We start from the raw sequence: 18,420 nt of genomic DNA, 5'->3' as shown, positions 1-18,420 counted from the left end.
ACACCAATCTCAGTTGACCTGAGAATCACACATAAAAGGATAAGACGATAGGGAGGTTAAAGCATTTTCTTAAAGCAAGCCAGAAGATTTTACTCTTTCTTTTTCTTAAAACTTCAGTACTATGTGCAGATGAAATATTTGGCAAGCTATGGTAATACTTTATTTTCCTTTTCTTCTTCTTCTTTTTTTTTTTGTTATCTTCAGATACTGAAATGGTCCACATTATACAAATTTCTAGAAACCCTTGAAGCTGACCACTTTCAGTTCTATAGCTAGTGAGTTTCCATTTTTGTAGTACAGGGATGTCTTGCTAGACTAGTAAGTTTGTTTATGACTGCCGGCTCCTACAGCCATGACCTCAGATTGCTGGATGTGCTATGGAATTAATTCATAGACTTAACTTGGAATAAGAACATTAGAAAACTAAGATGTTTCTTGTGGAATTAAAAATAGCAGTTGTCTTTTGTTTAAAAATATTACATGTTCTTTTATAAGATATTCACACATTTAAAAATATATAGAAACCACCAGTCCATGTCACTTGTTTTTAATTTTTTACAATATATATAACTTGTAATAAAAAAAGTCCCTTCTTCCAAAAGAAGTATCCTATATCTCCTCCTATCCCCTGCATCTCATTTGCATATAGTCCTCTAAAGTTTCTGTATAAATACATATAGATCAAATTTTGATTTTGTGAAATATATAATACCAGGAAACTCAGTGAGATTCATGACTTTGGTAAAATAAAGTGTCCTGGGGAATTTATGGAGATAAAGCAGATGGTACTGAGAGGAGACCTAATAAAGGTAATGAAGGATGTAGATTTAAAACTTCTCTTATATTTCATTTGTCCATCTTTCATCATTTTTGTAGGGGAACAGACTATACTGTTATGGACAAATGTTTCCATTCTTGTGCCTTGATATTAGAGATAATATGAAAACTTCTGAAATCTAGAAAGTAGCGTTGGCAGTTATAGGTGAAGCTATAGCTTTCTTTTCAGCCCAAAAGTTTTTCAAAATCATTAGGCTTGTCTATAATAAAAAAGATGGAGAATAACAAATATTGGCAAGGATGTGGAGAAATCAGAATCCTCATACCTTGCTAGTTGGAATGTAAAATGATCCAGCTGCTTTGGAAAATAGTCTGATTTTCTTCAAAAAGTTAAACATATTAACCATATGATCAGCAGTTCTACCCCTACGTGTATGTATCAAGAGAAATGAAAGCATAGGTCCACGCAAAAGCTTACACGTGTATGTTCATACCAGTATCGTTCATACTAGCCCAAAAGTGGAAACAACCCAAATGTCCATCAGCTGATGAATAAACAATATGAGGTATATCATGCAAGGAATATTATTTGTCCATAAAAAGGGGTATAGTTGATGTACATGCTTCAACATGGACAAATCTTGGAAACTTTAAGTGAAAGGATGCAGACATAAAAAGGCCATGCATGTTATATGATTACATTTATATGAAATATTCAGAATAGGCAAAGCCATAAAGCTGCAATGTAGAATAGCAGGGGTAAGGAAAGGGGTGAATGAGGACTGACTTCTAATGGGTATGAATTCCTTTTTAGAGTAATGAAAATGTAAAATTGTGATGATGTGTACTCTTGTCACATCATTGAATTTTGTTCTTTAAAATCATTGAATTTTATTCTTTAAAAGGGTGAATTTTATGATATGTGAATTATATCTCAAAGTTTCATGAACACTCCCCCTACCCCATACCCACACTCATACACAAAATCATTAGGCTGAAAAGATGCCATCAGAAAGACTGCAGGAAGTCTTTTTCATGTTTGGGGTCTATGTATCTAAAATAGGAGACAACTTCTCAGTCTTAAAATCTAATTTATTGAACATTGTCTAAATGAATTCTTTCACTTCATGTTCATCTTTTTTTCTGAAATAAAATCAAAGCTAGTAGCTGATGTTTACTGTTTTTCATCCAGAATGAAGATGACAACCGAACCAATGAGAGTAAGAAACCCAAAACGGAAGACAAGAATTCCGCAGGCCACAAACCATCTAGCAACAGAGAGTATGTTCCCAGACATGTTCCATTCCAGTGTTGTTAATATATGTGTGTCATTTGCTATTGGATACTTCCTACTGTGCTCTTAGAATGTTCCTTTTAGTAAATGTGCCATACACGTGCACACAAAGACATATACTTAAATAGTGGGTGCATTTGCTTTTAGCTAATAGGGATGGAAAGGATTTAAGATTCAGTTACCTCTTCCTCTCTTCTTTTGGAAGTGGTCTTTACCACTTTCTCAGTGGTTGACAAACTTACCTATAACATGCAAGAGACTAGTTATTAACTAATGAGCATTTTTCTCTTGATTCACTGTTCATTTGTTCAATCATTGAACAAATATTTATTGAGTACTTATTGTGTAGCAGGCCATATTTTAGGCACTGGGTATACAACTATAAGAAAAGAAAACCAGGCAAGATGCCTGTCCTTGTGGGAGTTATGGTTTTTATTATTTACAGAAGTCATGTGTCCTAGTAATTGAAGGGGAAAAAATAAATTTGTCTTAAAAGCAGGCAGAGAAGAATGGAAAAATTCAGTACCCCTATTACTGTATGGAGAAATGAGGGCATTTGTTTGATTTGGCAGGTCCTCTAAGCAAAGTGCTGCAAAAGAAAAGGATTTGTTGCCTTCTCCTGCTGGGCCTGTTCCTTCAAAAGATCCAAAAGTAGAACATGGCTCTAGGAAGCGGACTATTAGTCAGTCTTCTTCCTTAAAGTCAAGCAGTAACAGCAACAAGGAGAATAGTGGCAGCAGCAAAAACAGTTCCTCTACATCAAAGCAGAAGAAGACTGAAGGGAAGACTTCCAGTAACTCCAAGGAGATCAAGGTAAGGTAGAGGCCTGAGCCTTTTGAAAATCTCTTTAATTGCCATGTGACTTCTCAAAGGTGGTGTGAAATTTTTGTAAACATCTCATTAAATTTATAGGCCTTTGTATTTTACTCTCAAAATATGAGCATCTTGATGATAAATTTATGCAGTGATATGAGACCTGAAAGCAGTTAGTTAGCTGGTCACATCCATGTTAAGATAGATACACATATTGGGAAAATTGGTTATGGAAGACTTTTTAAAAATTATTTTAATTTTATTGTGAAAATGTGTATACCTACAGATAAAAGTATAATAAACTCCTACAAATTAATCATCTAAATTTAATAATACATTGCTTTAACTTTTTTTCCCGAAGTACTAAATTACAAATGTCAAGGTGTTTTCAGTCTAAACATTTTAGTATGCATCTCTAAAGAAAAAGAATTTTTTCCTAAAGAATGACAATATTATGTCTAACAATATTTATTAGGCTGGTGCAAAAGTAATCGTGGTTTTGTATTGTTGAAATTTGCCATTTGATATTAGAATACATTCTTAAATAAATGGGATTATATTATATATCATTTTAATGTGCATTTCTCCCTTTATGTTTTTTTTGTAATGACTTATTACTTGCCGTTTATTTTATGTTTGTTTTAGACTATGGAAATGATGTTAGACATAAAGCAAATTCAAACAGTTTTCTTATTTGAGTTCAAATGGGTCATAAAGCAGCAGAGACAACTCGCAACTCATACAATACATTTGGCCCAGGAACTGCTAACGAACGTACAGTGCGGTGGTGGTTCAAGAAGTTTTGCAAAGGAGACGAGAGCCTTGAAGATGAGCATAGTGGCCAGCCCTCAGAAGTTTACAATGACAGTTGAGAGCAGTGGTCAAAGCTGATCCCCTTAAACAATTCGAGAAGTTACCGAAGAACTCAAAGTCAACTATTCTACCATTCGGCATTTGAAGCATATTGGAAAGGTGAAAAAGCTTGGTGAGTGGGTGCCTCATGAGGTGACCAAAGATCAAAAAAATCATCGTTTTGAAGTGTCATCTTCTCTTACTCTTTGCAACAGCAACAAACCATTTCTCAATCAGATTGTGACCTGTGACGAAAAGTGGATTTTATATGACAACCAGCAACTACCAGTTCAGTGGTTAGACCAAGAAGCAGCTCCAAAGCACTTCCCAAAGCCAAACATACAACAGAAAAAGGTCATGGTCACTGTTTGGTGGTCTGCTGCTGGTCTGATCCACTACAGCTTTCTGAATACCAGTGAAACCATTGCATCTGACAAGTATGCTCAGCAAATCGATGAGATGTGCCGACAACTGCAACACCTGCAGTTGGCACTGATCAACAGAAAGGGCCCAGTTCTTCTCCACAACGATGCCCGCCCACATGTCACACAACTAACGCTTCAAAAGTTTAACCATTTGGGCTACGAGGTTTTATATGATATGCCATATTCACCTGACTTCTCACCAATTGACTACCACTTCTTCAAACATCTCAACAGCTTTTTGCAGGGAAAACGCTTCCATAACCAGCAGGATGCAGAAAATGCTTTTCAAGAGTTTGTCAAATCCTGACGCATGGATTTTTACACTACAGGAATAAACAAATTTATTTCTCATTGGGAAAAATGTGTTGATTGTATTGGTTCCTATTTTGACTAATAAAGATGTGGTTGAGCCTAGTTATTATATTAAATTTACAGTCTGAAATGGCAGTTCCTTTTGTACCAGACTAATACTGTAATTCCTTCATAATACCTAAAACCTAGTCTGTATTCAGTTTCTACTTATCCAAAAAATACCTTTTTATAGCTGGCTTGTTTAAACCAGAATTTGCTCAAGAACCACACATTCCATTTGTCTATTACATTTCTGAAGTCTCTTAATCTAAGAGTCCATGCCTCTTTTTTTACCTGTTTCCTCATGGTGTCCTTTAACTTGAGGGCTATGGAAATTTTTAAAGTAAGAACTTGATAAATTTTAAATGGCTCCATTTGCTAAGACTAAATTCTTACCTGTGTTTTGAAATTGGCTTTTTTTTTTTAAGAATTATATTTTACAAACAAATTATTTTCCATAAGATGAAAAAAGCAACCATTTGACTTTGAGTCATAACATAGAAGAAAAAATCTTTAGTTAAGTTGGCCCCAGAATTATTCCTAGAGCAGTGCTCACAATGTAGGGAAATATTCTTTATGCTTGTGAGTGAGGAAGTGGATTATAAAAACCTTTTCAAGAAAAATTAGAGTGAGATTAGAATATTCACAGATAAACAGAAACTAAGAGAGTTTATAACAAAAAGACTGGCTTTGCAGGAAATACCAAAGGGAGTATTACAGCCTGAAAAGAAAAGACAGGAGAGAGCTTGGAAGAGAGTCTGGAAATGATGACTGTATCAGTAAGAGTAACTGAAAGTATCAAAGAGTGGTGAAAATAAAATGATGAATAAAACCCAAAGATGAAAATGGATGAAATAAAAATTGCTTTTACAGTAATTTTATTGAATGTTAATGAATTAAACTCCCCAGTCAAAAGACACAGACTGGCGGAATGGATAAGAAAATATGAGCCTTCTTTATGCTGTCTGCAAGAGACTCACTTTAGACGCAAGGATACCAATAGATTGAAAGTGAAAGTTTGGAAAAAGATACTCCATGCAATCAGTAACCCCAAAAAAAACGTAGGGTAGCTATACTTATATCAGATGATACAGACTTTAAAAGCAAAACTGTTATTAGAGATAAGGAAGGACACTGCATATTAATAAAAGGGATGATTCACCAGGAAGAAATAACAGTCATAAATGTATATGCATCTAACCAGGATGCCCCAAAATACATGAGGTAAGCACTGGCAAAACTGAAAGGAGAAATAGACATCTCTACAATAGTAGTTGGAGACTTCAGTGCACCACTCTCAGCACTGGATAGAACATCTGGGCAGAGGATCAGTAAAGAAACAGAAAGCTTGAATAATGTGATAAATAGACTAAATCTAATAGACATATATAGAACATTGCACCCCCAAAATGCAGGGTAGACTTTCTTTTCAAGTGCTCATGGATTTTTCTCCAGGAGAAACCGTGTTGGGTCACAAAGTAGATCTCAATAAATTCAACAAAATTGAAATTATACAAAGCACATTCTCTGATTATAATGGATTAAAGTTGGAAATCAAAAGGCAGAAAAAGGAAAAATTCACATATGTATGGAGACAAAACAATACACTTAAATAATCAGTGGGTCAAAGAAAAAGTTTCAAGAGAAACCAGTAAATATTTCAAGATGAATGACAATGAGAACACAACTATCAGAACCTCTGGCATACAGCAAAGGTAGCGTTGAGAGGAAAATTTATGGCCCTCAATGCTTACATTAAAAAAGAAGAGCTAAAATCAATGACCTAACTTCACAGCTGGAGGAACAAGGAAAAGAACAACGAACTAATCCTAAAGCAAGTAGAAGGAATGAAAATGATCAGAGCAGAAATAAAATTGAAAAGAAAAAAAAAAAGAACAAAACCAGAAGTTGGTTCTTAGAGAAGATTTACAAAATTGTCAAACCCTTAGCTAGACTAAGAAAGAGAGAAGATGCAAATAAATGAAATAAAAATGAAAACGAGAACATATTACTACTGACCCTACAGAAATAAGAGAGATCATAATGTCTAATGTAGACAAAATAGAAAAATTCCTAGAAACAGAAAACAACCTACACTGATCCTAGAAGAAATAATAATAGAAACCCTCATCCCAACAAACCATTCACAAATTAAAGATCCCCTGTGTAGGGGAGCCCCACGCGCAAGATGTGCACCCTGCAAGGAGAGCCACCCCATGTGAAAAAAGTGCAGTCTACCCAGAAGTGGATCCGCACACACAGAGAACTGATGCAGCAAGATGATGCAACAAAAAAGAGATACAGTTTGCTGGTGCCACCGAGGGTGCAAGTGGACATAGAAGAGCACACAGTGAGTGGACACAGAGAGCAGACAATGGGGCTGGAGGGATGAAGGGGAGAGAAATAAAATAAATATTTAAAAATAAATAAATAAATAATGGAAGAATCTTCCATGCTCATGGATTGTAAGACTAATTATTATTAAGATGTCTGTTCTACCCAAATTGATAATAGAAATTCAATGCAATTCCAATAAAATTCCACCAGCATTTTTTAAATAAATGAAAAAAAAATCATCAAATTTATCTGGAAGAGTAAGAGGCCCTGAATAGCCAGAAACATCTTAAAAAGGAAAAGCGAAGTTGGGGGACTCTCACTTCTAGATTTTAAATCATATTATGTAGCTACAGTGGTAAAAACAGCATGGTATTGGCATAAAGATAGACACATAGACCAATGGAACCAAATTAATAGTTAAGAAACATACCTTCTCAAATCTATGACCTCGTGATTTTTGACAAACCTGTCAATCCCACCCAGCTGGGACAGAACAGTCTCCCAAATGCTGCCGGGAGAACTGGATATATATTGCCAAAAGAAAGAAAGAAAACCCCTATCTCACACCTTATACAAAAATTAACTCAAAATGGAGCAAAGACCTAAATATAAAAGCAAGTACCATAAAAGCTCCTAGAAGAAAATGTAGGAAAACACCTTCAAGACTGGTGGTAGGTGGTAGGTCTTAAACTTTACACTGAAAGCACCAACAATGAGAGAAAACATGGATAAATAGGACCTCCTCAAAGGTAAACACTTCTGTGATTCAAAGGACTTCATCAAGAAGGTGAAGAGGCAGCCCGCACAATGGGAGAAAATATTTGGAAACCACATACCCTAAAGGGATTGATTTCCATTCTATATAAAGAATCATACAACTCAATAAAAGAGCAAGCAATCCAATTAAAAATAGGCAAAAGATTTAAATAGTTATTTCTTCAAAGAGGAAATATAAATGGCCAAAAAACACATGAGAAAATGTTCTATGTCACTAGCTATTAGGGAAATACAAATCAAAACAACAATGAGATATCATCTAACAGTGCATAGAATGGCCATTATTTTTTTAAAAACAGACAACAATAGTGCTGGAGAGAATGTAGAGAAATAGGAACACTCCTTCACTGTTGGTGGGATTGTAAAATGGTGCAGCCTCTGTGGAAGAAAGTTTGGCTGTTCCTCAGGAAGCTAAATATAGAACTGCCCTATGATCTGGCAATTCCTCTACTAGGAATGTATCCAGAAGAACTAAAGACTGTGACACAAACAGACATCTGCACAGCAATGTTCATAGCAGTGTTACTCACAATTGCCTAAGGATAGAAACAACCCAAGTGTCCATCATACAATGAATGGATAAACAAATGTGGTATATATATACAATGAAATACTATGCTGCAGTAAGAAGGAATGACTTTGGGACATATATGATAATGGATGAATCTTGAAGACATTATACTAAGTGAATAAGCCAGACACAAAAGGACAATTACTGCATGGTCTTATTAATATGAACTAAATACAAAAAATAAACACATGGAGTTAAAATCTAGAGTATAGGTTAATAGGAGATAATAGGAGGGTTGAGAAGAACTGATGCTTATGTACGTAGAAGTTTTAATTAACTTGACTGTAAAAGTAGGGAAATGGATAGAGTTGAGTATAACACCTTATAGTAAATAGCAGCTGTCTTATAAATGGAATTGTGGCTGAATAGGGTAGTCTGGGGAAGTAAATGTCGATTGAAAGAAAACTGAAGAATAATCTAGGGACTGAATAACAACAGTGAACACAGAGGTGGGTGCAAATTGTGGTTGAGGGTACAAATGCAAGAGTGTCCTGTGTGCTAGAGCAGATGTACATCGCTAATGCAGGGTGGTGGCAATGTGGAGAAGCATGGGAAAACTACAATTGGTGTGATCTATAGACTGGTTAACAGTAATACTATAATATTCTTGCATCCATACCAAAGATGTACCGTATTGATAATGGAGGTGTATGGGAAAAGTGTGCCACATGTATGCTATGGACCGTGGTTGATGGTAATAGTCTGATGATATTATCTCATAATCTGTAACAAACATTCCACCATGGTGTGATATGTTTGTGAAAGGGAATTCTGCACATGTGCATGATTGTTTCATAAGTTCACAATCTCTATAATAAAAATACATTTTTTAAAAATAGGGTTGGTTGGGGGGGGAATACACAAATGTAAGATAGGGACTATAGTTAGTAATATTTTGACAATGCTTTTGCACAGTTTGTAACATGTTTCAGAGCAATGCAAGGTGTTGGTGGAAGGGTGATGTATGAGACCCCTGTATGATGTTATGCATTTTATTTTGTAAGTTCACAATCTTTACTATACACTTAGTATTCATACATGTTTGTGTATGAATGATATCCTTCAATAAATAAAAAACAAAAACCTTTTCAAGGCTCTACTTTAATAGATAAACTTTCACTCTCAATTAGTTTACTGGGTTTTTGGTATTTCTTTCTTAACTATTATAATCAAGGAAAACTTCCCTGAATCATGGTAAACCAGACAAAATTAAGGAAATACAAAGATTTTTAGGAACATCGTTCATTCAATTATATTTGTAACTCAAGCAAAGGTTTCAAAATTGAAAAATTAGACTAAGGTACTTAGTCATGCTTATTAAATATGGTAATTAGATCTTTTAAATTGAGGTAATTTTAATTAGAACACCTTCTCAAATTGAGCCATATAAAGGTTTTTCCTGTAGCTGAACACTCTTCCTTTATAGTAGTCTATATAGAGTTAGCTCCAGCATCCTTAGGAACCTAACTGTTCCTGGCTCTTGCTCCATTTTCCATCTTTTTATTTTAGGCATTGAGGTCTATGCTTGTTTCTTGAAGCCTTTTGTCTCTTTTTTAAAGAATGTGTTCATTAAGTGAGTTCACCTACTCATTTGACTTCTGCTATATTGTAGGTAAAAATCATTAGCTATTTCTTCCTTACTGGTTTGTCAGTTCCTTGAAGGCAGGAAATTTTATCTTGAATATTTTATGTTTTATCCATTGCTATGCTCACTGGGTAATCAGGAAATATTAGTTGGATTGACTGTAGTTATTTGTTATTCTCTCCTTATTGAGAAGCTATAAAATAGGTCTTGACTGCTTTGATTTTAGGATCTTTTGGCACTTACCAGTTGTTAAAGTTCTTAATGTAATCCTTGACAGTTTCTAACCCAGGCAGTTACATATAAGTTTATGAAAGAAAAATTGTAACGTAAGATAATGCTGTTCTTTATTATGTTAACTAAAGAAAAAATTGACAATTTGAAAAATCAAAATCACATATAATTTTCATATAAGAAAAGGGTATTAAAATATCTGGAAAATTCTCTTCCTTATTTACAGAAAGCTTAAGTTTCCCTGAAACAAATCTAAGCTTGGGCACTTGTAGGTCATTTATAATACATAGAGAAAAAGCCACAGTAGTAATGTTATTACTGTAATATTCAGGAAACCATTTCATAAACATGCAAACTTTACCATAAAAATAATAGTATTTCCTCAAATCTTAACTTTAATGAATGGAACTTAAAAGCTCTTACCATGCATGGAAAGAAAGAAAAAAATTTTTTTGTCTTTATTTTTTTATTATTACAATAAAAAAATCTGAGGTCCCCATATACCCCCCACCTCCGTCACGCCACTCCTCCCCTCATAACAGCAATCTCCTCCGTCATCATAAGACATTCATTACATTTGGTGAATACATCTCTGAGCACCGTTGCACCTCATGGTCAATGGTCCACATCATAGCCCACACTCTCCCACAACCCACTGGGTGGACATACAATATCCAGTAACTGTCCATGCAGCACCACCCAGTACAACTCCAAATCCTGAAAACGCCCCCACATCTCATCTCTTCCTCCCACTCCCTACCCCCAGCAGCCACCATGGCCACTTTCTCCACACCAATGCCACATTTTCTTCGATTACTAATCACAATAGTTCATGAATAGAATATCAGTAAGTCCACTCTAATCTATACTATAGTCCTCCATCCTGTGGACCTTGGAATGGCTGTGTCCACTCCACATCTATATCAAGAGGGGGCTTAGATTCCACATAGATGCTGGATGCAGTTCTCTGCTTTCAGTTGTGGGCAGTCTTGGCTCCCTGGTGTGGTGGTTGACCTTCTTCACCTCCATGTTAGATGAATGGGGTAAGTCCAATAAACCAGAGTGTAGGAGCTGAAGTCTGTTGAGGCTCAGGGCCTGGCCATCACATGGTCAGTCCAGAGATTCAGGTCCCTTGGGTATACATTAAACCCCAGCACCAACTACAGTTCTGATAAAAGTAACCAGAGAGGCTTGTGGACAAAGATCACATCTGAGTCCAGCTCCATCACACAGAAACACGAACTCCAAAGTAGGGCCAACTGAGATGGCACTGAACTCCATCTGCCATGACCATAGAACCTGTGGGTCTCTGTAGCCCTCAGAAGAACCAGTACCTGGGGTTGTATCTACTTTATCTGTCTCTGGGACTCTGCTCAGTTGTGCATAAGGGCAACCCCTCTGATAACCTTCTGGCTCTTTTTGGAGGCTCATAGCCATGTAAACTCATTTCTCCTTTCCATGTCCCCCTTTTATTCAGGTCTAAAAACATTTTTAACTCCTGGTATTATATGTAGATTGAGATATTCTGCTGGTCTGAGTTGACCCTTTTATTCAAGGTCATTTTCTAGTTACATCATCAACTAGTACTTGGTAGTAATCCCTCGGCGCCAGGGAGGCTCATCCCTGGGAGTCGTGTCCCACACTGGGGGGGAAGGCAACGCATTTACATGCTGAGTTTTGCTTCAACACTGGCCACATTTGAGCAACACAGAGGCTCTCAGGAGATAACTCTTAGACACCCTGCAGCTCTAGGCCTTGTTCTTATTTCAGGTACACAAGCTCACAAGCATAGTCATTAGTATCAAGGCCTCATTGTTGGACCTTCCTTCTTTTTTGGTCTTTGCCGTTGAACTTGGGGGATTGTTGCTGTTCCTTTAGGGACTGTGATAGAGCTCCCCTGGCTAGAAACTCAGCACTCCCTCAGTTATTGTTTTTAATTGTATCCACTATGAAAATATCCAAATATTTTTATGTACCCTGGATATATGCCCTGGAGAACTCCCTGCCAACAACCATGTGTCCCCTGTCAATAACATCCCACACCAGTATTCATCCCCTGTCATTGTTGAACCTCTCTGTGATCCAAAACTTCTTCAAAAGTGAAGCCCAATATATTGCCAGGTCCCATTAATAGTAAAATGGAATATAGTGATGAGTTTAAATGTTAGATACAGAATACATATTAATTTAGAAAAATTAAGGTAAAAATAAATTGTGGTATCAAAAAATTTAAAAATGCAAAAGCTTTCTTTTTGATGTTTTGCCTTCCATCACTGCAATAAGTGTTGCCCTGTATGCAAATTGGCAAGGCATCTACTTCCGTCTTTTCCTCAGTGTCTATATCCTATCATTTTCTTTTCTTTTTTCTAATTATTAAGCTTATCTTCACAAAAGTTTTAGATCACAGTAATTCATACATACAATATATAGTACTCCCACATATCCAACATAAAACCCTTTTCCCTTCCACAGCAATAATCTTTTTACATATTCATACTATATTTACTGAAACTGATGTACAGATATTGAGACAGTAGCTTTCAAACAAGGTAACATTTGTGTTTACATTGTGGTTTATATTTTAGACGATCCAATTTTCTAAATTTTTAGTTATCTTATGTTTTACATTATGATTTACATTTTAGCCTATCAGCCCCTATATATTTTTGGTGTAATTTTACATGTCTTATATCCATCCTTGCATACTCTTGTGGAACACTTCTATTGCCCACACAGTTAAATTGGTTCCATCTATTCAATACCTCTTTCTCCCTCCCCTTAGGGCCCACAGTGACGGTCAATCTTCATTGCTTGAAGGGCCATGTTCAGAGATACTTTCAACAGTGTTGAGGGCTTGACATGCTCAACTGCCCTAATGCACTGGGAGCCACCATTTCTCTCAAGAGATATAATTCCCTCTATTTGAGAGCATCAGTCCTCCCCAGGATGTGGGTATACCTTCTCTCTCAATATATGGGTCTCTATCCAATGATATAACCCACTATGGCAAAATGAGCACTCACGTATTCCCTAGGAGTCTGTCCTGTATCGGATTATCCCCCTTAAGCATCTTAAACAGGTAACCTTCCTTATTATATTTTTGAAAAAGTTTTCTCAGCATTATACTCTCAAGCAAATACCTGACAATCTCCTATGTTCGTATGTTGCCCCACCCTCCCCCCAATTTCTTGGACAATATTACCCATCCTCCCATCCCTAGCCTCCCTCAAGCCCGCAAAGCCCCACCCAAAGGTAACCCTATGCCCCCATTTTATCCCTTCCTTGTACAAATACTTACCTCCAGCTTAACATAGATTTCACCCATGTAGGTGTCAGCTTACATCCTTCTTCTACCCCCCAATTTCCTTTAAGCCTGTCATCCAGTCTAGCTCTCTGGGGCAGCTTGGTATACTTACTTCATATCATTGAGGTCATGTAGTATTTGTCCTTCAATGCCTGGGTTGCTTCACTCAACATAAGGTTCTCAAGATTCATCCATGTTATCACATGTGTTTGTAGTGTATTCATTCTTAAAGCTGAGTAGTATTCCATTGTATGTACATACCACATTTTATTTATCCATTCATCTGTTGATGGGCATTTGGGTTGATTCCAACTTTTGGCAATAGTGACCAATGCTGCTATGAACATTGGTGTGCATATATCGGTTTGTGTCCTTGTTTTCAGTTCTACTGGGTATATACCCAGCAGTGGAATTTCTGGGTCATATGGCAAATCTATAGCTAGTTTTTTGAGAAACCGCCAAACTGTCCTCCAGAATGGCTGGATCCTTCTGCATTCCCACCAGCAGTGGATGAGTGTTCCCATTCCTCCACATCCTCTCCAGCATTTGTAGTCTTCTGTTTTTTTTTTAAAGCTGCCAACCTTATGGGAGTAAGATGGTATCTCATTGTAGTTTTGATTTGCGTTTCCCTAATAGCTAGAGATTTGGAGCATTTTTTCATATGCTTTTTGGCCATTTGTATGTCTTCTTTGGAGAAGTGTCTGTTCAAATCTTTTTCCCATTTTTTAAATGTGTTCTTTGTCTTTTTATTTTCAAGATATAGGAGTTCTTTATATATGCAAGATATAAGTTTCCTATCAGATATATGGTTACCAAATATTTTCTCCCATTGTGTAGGCTCCCTTTTCACTTTCTTGACAACTCCTTTGAGGTGCAGAAGGCTTTAATTTTAAGGAGGTCCCATTTATCTATTTGTTCTTTTGCTGCGAAGTTCATGAAGCCATTTCCTATTACAAGGTCTTGTATATGCTTCCCTACACTGCTTTCCAAAGTCTTTATGATCTTGGCTCTTATATTTAGGTTTTTGATCCATCTTGAGTTGATTTTTATATAAGGTGTGAGATGGTAATCCTCTTTCATTCTTTTATATATGGATGTCCACTTCTCCAGGCACCATTTGTTGAATAGGCCATTCTCTCCCACTTGAGAGGATTTGGTGGCTTTATCGAATATTATATGACTTGTGGGAGGAGGGACACCCGGCTTGCCTCAGTGGCAAACAGTGCGGCAAGAGGTGACACCGCCTCTGCCCACTGGGCCTAGACAAGGTGACCACGCCTGACTAGGCCTTTGCTGCTAAAGGCTAGCCGGCACCGCCCTCCCCCTTCCTATCTCCCGCCTAGCCCAGCTCTCACTTACCCTCACCCCTCCCTTAAACCTAATCTCTTAGTGCGCTGTTTGCCCAGCAACAGCTTACAACCACCTATCAGCTTAGTAACAGTGTCAGCCTATCAAGAGTTAACACATACTCTACTGGCCAATCACTAGCCCAATGCCAGAACATTGCCTTATATGGAAACAGCATTTGCCCTAGCCAATCAGAACCCGCCACACCACTCCCCAATCCTATAAATCTGCATCCCCTTCCACAATAGACCAGACTTGTGCCATCAGCCTGTCTCCGCGACTCCTTCCTGGGTCGTGCGCCCTCCACGCCTTCGGAGCCCCCGAGGGAAGCCTCAGCGGCCGTACGAGGCTTTCTTCCCCACGCCAGGGACCCCTCTCGTCCCTTAACAGGGACCCCGCTCGTCCCACAACGGGACCCCACTTGTCCCGCAACAGGGACCCCGCTCGTCCCACAACGGGACCCCACTTGTCCCACAACAGGGACCCCGCTCGTCCCATAACAGGGACCCCGTTTCGTCCCTCAATGACTGTATATATGAGGATCTATATCAGAACTTTCAGTTTGGTTCCATTGGTCTGTGTGTCCCTCCTTGTGCCACTACCATGCTGTTTTCACTGCTATAACTTTGTAGTATGTTTTGAAGTCAGGTTGTGTGATTCCTCCAATTTCCTTTTTCTTTTTCAATATGTCTTTGGCTATTCAGGGCCTCTTTCCTTTCCAAATAAATTTCATAGCTAGTTTTTCTAGTTCCTTAAAGAATGCTGTGTTGATTTTTATTGGGATTACATTGAATGTGTAGATCAGTTTTGGTAGGATAGACATCTTAATAATATCTAGTCTTCCTGTCCATGAACAGGGAATATCCTTCCATTTATTTGGTCTTCTTTGATTTCCTTAAACAATGTTGTGTAGTTCTCTGTGTATACGTTTTTTACATCTTTCGTTAAATTTATTCCTAGGTATTTGATTTTTTTAATTGACTATTGTAAATGGTATTTGTTTCTTGATTTCCTTCTGAGCTTGCTCATTATTGGTGTACAGAAATGCTACTAATTTTTGTTCATTGATCTTATAACCTTCAACTTTCCTAAACTCATTTATGAGTTCTAGAAGCTTTGTTGTAGATCTCTCAGGGTTTTCTATGTATAGGATCATGTCATGTGCAAATAATGAAATTTTGACTTCTTTCTTTCCAATTTGAATGCCTTTTATATCTGGTTCTTGCCTCAGTGCTCAAGCAAGTACTTCTAAGACAATGTTAAATAGAAGAGGTGATGGTGGGCTTCCTTGTCTTGTTCCTGATCTTATAGGCAAGGATTTTAGGATTTCACCATTGTAAACAATATTGGCTGTGGACTTTTCATATATACTCCTTATCACGTTTAGAAAATTTTCTTGTATTCCGATCTTTTGCAGTATTTTTATCAAGAAAGGGTGCTGCAGTTTGTCAAATAGTTTTTCTGCATCTATAGATATAATCATGTGATTTTTTTCCTTCAGTCTGTTTATATGGTGTATTACATTGATTGATTTTCTTATGTTGAACCATCCTTACATACCCAGAATGAATCCCACTTGATCATGGTGTATAATTCGTTTAATGTGTTGTTGAATATGGTTAGCAAGTATTTTGTTGAGGATTTTTGCATCTAGGTTCATTAGAGAAATTGGTCTGTAATTTTCCTTTCTTGTGGTATCTTTGTTTTCTTTTGGTACTAGGGTAATGTTGGCATCATAGAATGAGTTAGGTAATGTTCCTTCTGTTTCGATTTTTTGGAAGAGTTTCAGCAAAATTGGTGTTAGTTCTTTCTGGAATGTTTTGTAGAATTCACCTGTGAAGCCGTCTGTCCCTGGGCTCTTCTTAGTTGGGAGGTTTTTAATGACTGATTCTGTCTCCTGTGATTGGTTTGTTGAGATCATCAATTTCTTCTTTCATCAATATAGGTTGCTTATGTGTTTCTAGGAATTTGTCCATTTCCTCTGAATTGTCATTTTTGTTGGAATATAGTTTTTCAAAGTATCCTCTTATGATAGTCTTTATTTCTGTGGGGTCAGTGGTGATATCTCCTTTCTATTTCTTATTTTGTATATTTGCATCTTCTCCCTTTTTTTCTTTGTTAGTCTAGCTAAGGGTTTGTCAATTTTATCGATCTTCTCAAAGAACCAGCTTTTGGTTTTGTTTATCATTTCAAGTGTTTTCTTATTTTCTATTTCATTTAGTTCTGCTCTTATCTTTGTTCTTTCTTTCTTCTTCCTATGGGATTACTTTGTTGTTTTTTTACTAATTCCTCCAAATGTGCAGTTAGTTCTTCAGTTTTTGCTCTTCATTTTTGATGTATGAATTTATGGCTATAAATTTCCCTCTCAGTACTGCTTTTGCTGCATCCAATAAGTTTTGGTGTGTTATGGTATCATTTTCATTAGTTTCAAGATAGTTATTAATTTCTTTTGAGATTTCCTCTTTGACCCACTGTTTTTCTAAGAGCGTGCTGTTTAATTTCCATATCTTGGTGTGAAGTCTGGGGCTCTGGCCCTTGCAGATTTCCAGCTTGACTCCGCTGTGGTCAGAGATACTATTTCATATGATTTCGATCTTTCTGAATTCATTGAACCTTTCTTTGTGGCCCAGCATATGGTCTATCTTGGAGAATGATCCATGTGCACTTGATAAAAATGTATATCCTGCTGTATTCAGGTGTAATGATCCGTATGTCTATTAGATCCAGCTCCTCTAATATATGGTTCAAAGTTTTATTTCTTTATTGATTCTCTTTTGAGATGTTTTGTCCAAAGTTGATATTGGTGTATTAAAGTCTCCCCCTATAATTGCAGAGGCATCTATTTTTTCACTTAGTTTTTCCAGTGTTTGCCTCACGTATTTGGAGGCCCCCTTATTAGGAGCATAAATATTTATGATTGATTGTTCTTCTTGAGAAATTGTCCCTTTCACTAATATGTAGTATCCTTCTTTGTGTCTCACAATTGTTTCACATTTAAAGTCTATTTTGTCTGATATTAATATAGCTACTCCTACCTTTTTTTGGTTATTGTTTGCTTGTAAGATTGTTTTCCAGCCATTCACTTTCAACCTCCATGAATCCCTGGGCCTAAGATGTGTTTCTTGTAGACAGCATATAGATGGGTCATATTTCCTTATCCAATCTTCCAGTCTGAATCTTTTGACAGGTGAGTTTAATCCATTGACATTCAGTGTTATTACTTTCAAGGAATTATTATGTTAGTCATATTTTGTTTGGACTTGTGTTTGTCATATTTTGTTTGTTGTTTTTTTTCCCTTCTCTTTGTCTTTTTTGTTGCTCTTCCACTCTTCCAACTCTGCCTGTCCTGTTTTTTTCTTTCTTCCTGCAGAACTCCCTTGAGTATTTCTTGAAGGGCAGGGTTCTTGTTGGCATACTCTTTTAATTTCTGTTTATCTGTGAATATTTTGAAGTCTCCATTATTTTTGAATGCTAGTGTAGCTGGATAGAGTATTCTTGGTTGGAAATTTTTTCTTCTTTTAGTACCTTGACAATATCATACCACTGCCTTCTTGCCTCCATGGTTTCAGATGAGAAATCAGCACTTAATCTTATGGAGCCTCCTTATATGTAATGGTTCTTTTTTCTCTTGCTGCTTTTAGAATTTTCGCTTTGTCTTGAGCATTGGATAATTTGACAAGTATATGTCTTGGGGTGGGCCTGTTGGGATTTATGGTGTTTGGGGTGCATTGTGCTTCCTGGACATGTACATCCATG

The 18,420-nt window shown here is 36.9% G+C and overlaps 1 protein-coding gene across 3 annotated transcripts in view; it reads left to right on the top strand.

The window, feature by feature from the left end:
* AFF4 (ALF transcription elongation factor 4) overlaps positions 1–18,420 on the top strand; it is a 114,945-nt gene that overhangs the window by 72,061 nt on the left and 24,464 nt on the right. For all 3 annotated transcript variants that reach the window (XM_058278639.1, XM_058278618.2, XM_058278629.2), the window contains 2 exons: positions 1,970–2,058; positions 2,644–2,884. In XM_058278639.1, coding sequence (XP_058134622.1) covers positions 1,970–2,058; positions 2,644–2,884 — 330 coding nt within the window. The remainder of the gene's footprint in view (positions 1–1,969; positions 2,059–2,643; positions 2,885–18,420) is intronic.

Source organism: Dasypus novemcinctus, chromosome 2 (genome assembly GCF_030445035.2).
Source record: "Dasypus novemcinctus isolate mDasNov1 chromosome 2, mDasNov1.1.hap2, whole genome shotgun sequence".
NCBI lineage: Eukaryota > Metazoa > Chordata > Mammalia > Cingulata > Dasypodidae > Dasypus > Dasypus novemcinctus.
Note: the sequence above shows the minus strand (reverse complement) of the source record. Positions and strands in the feature narration are given on the sequence as shown.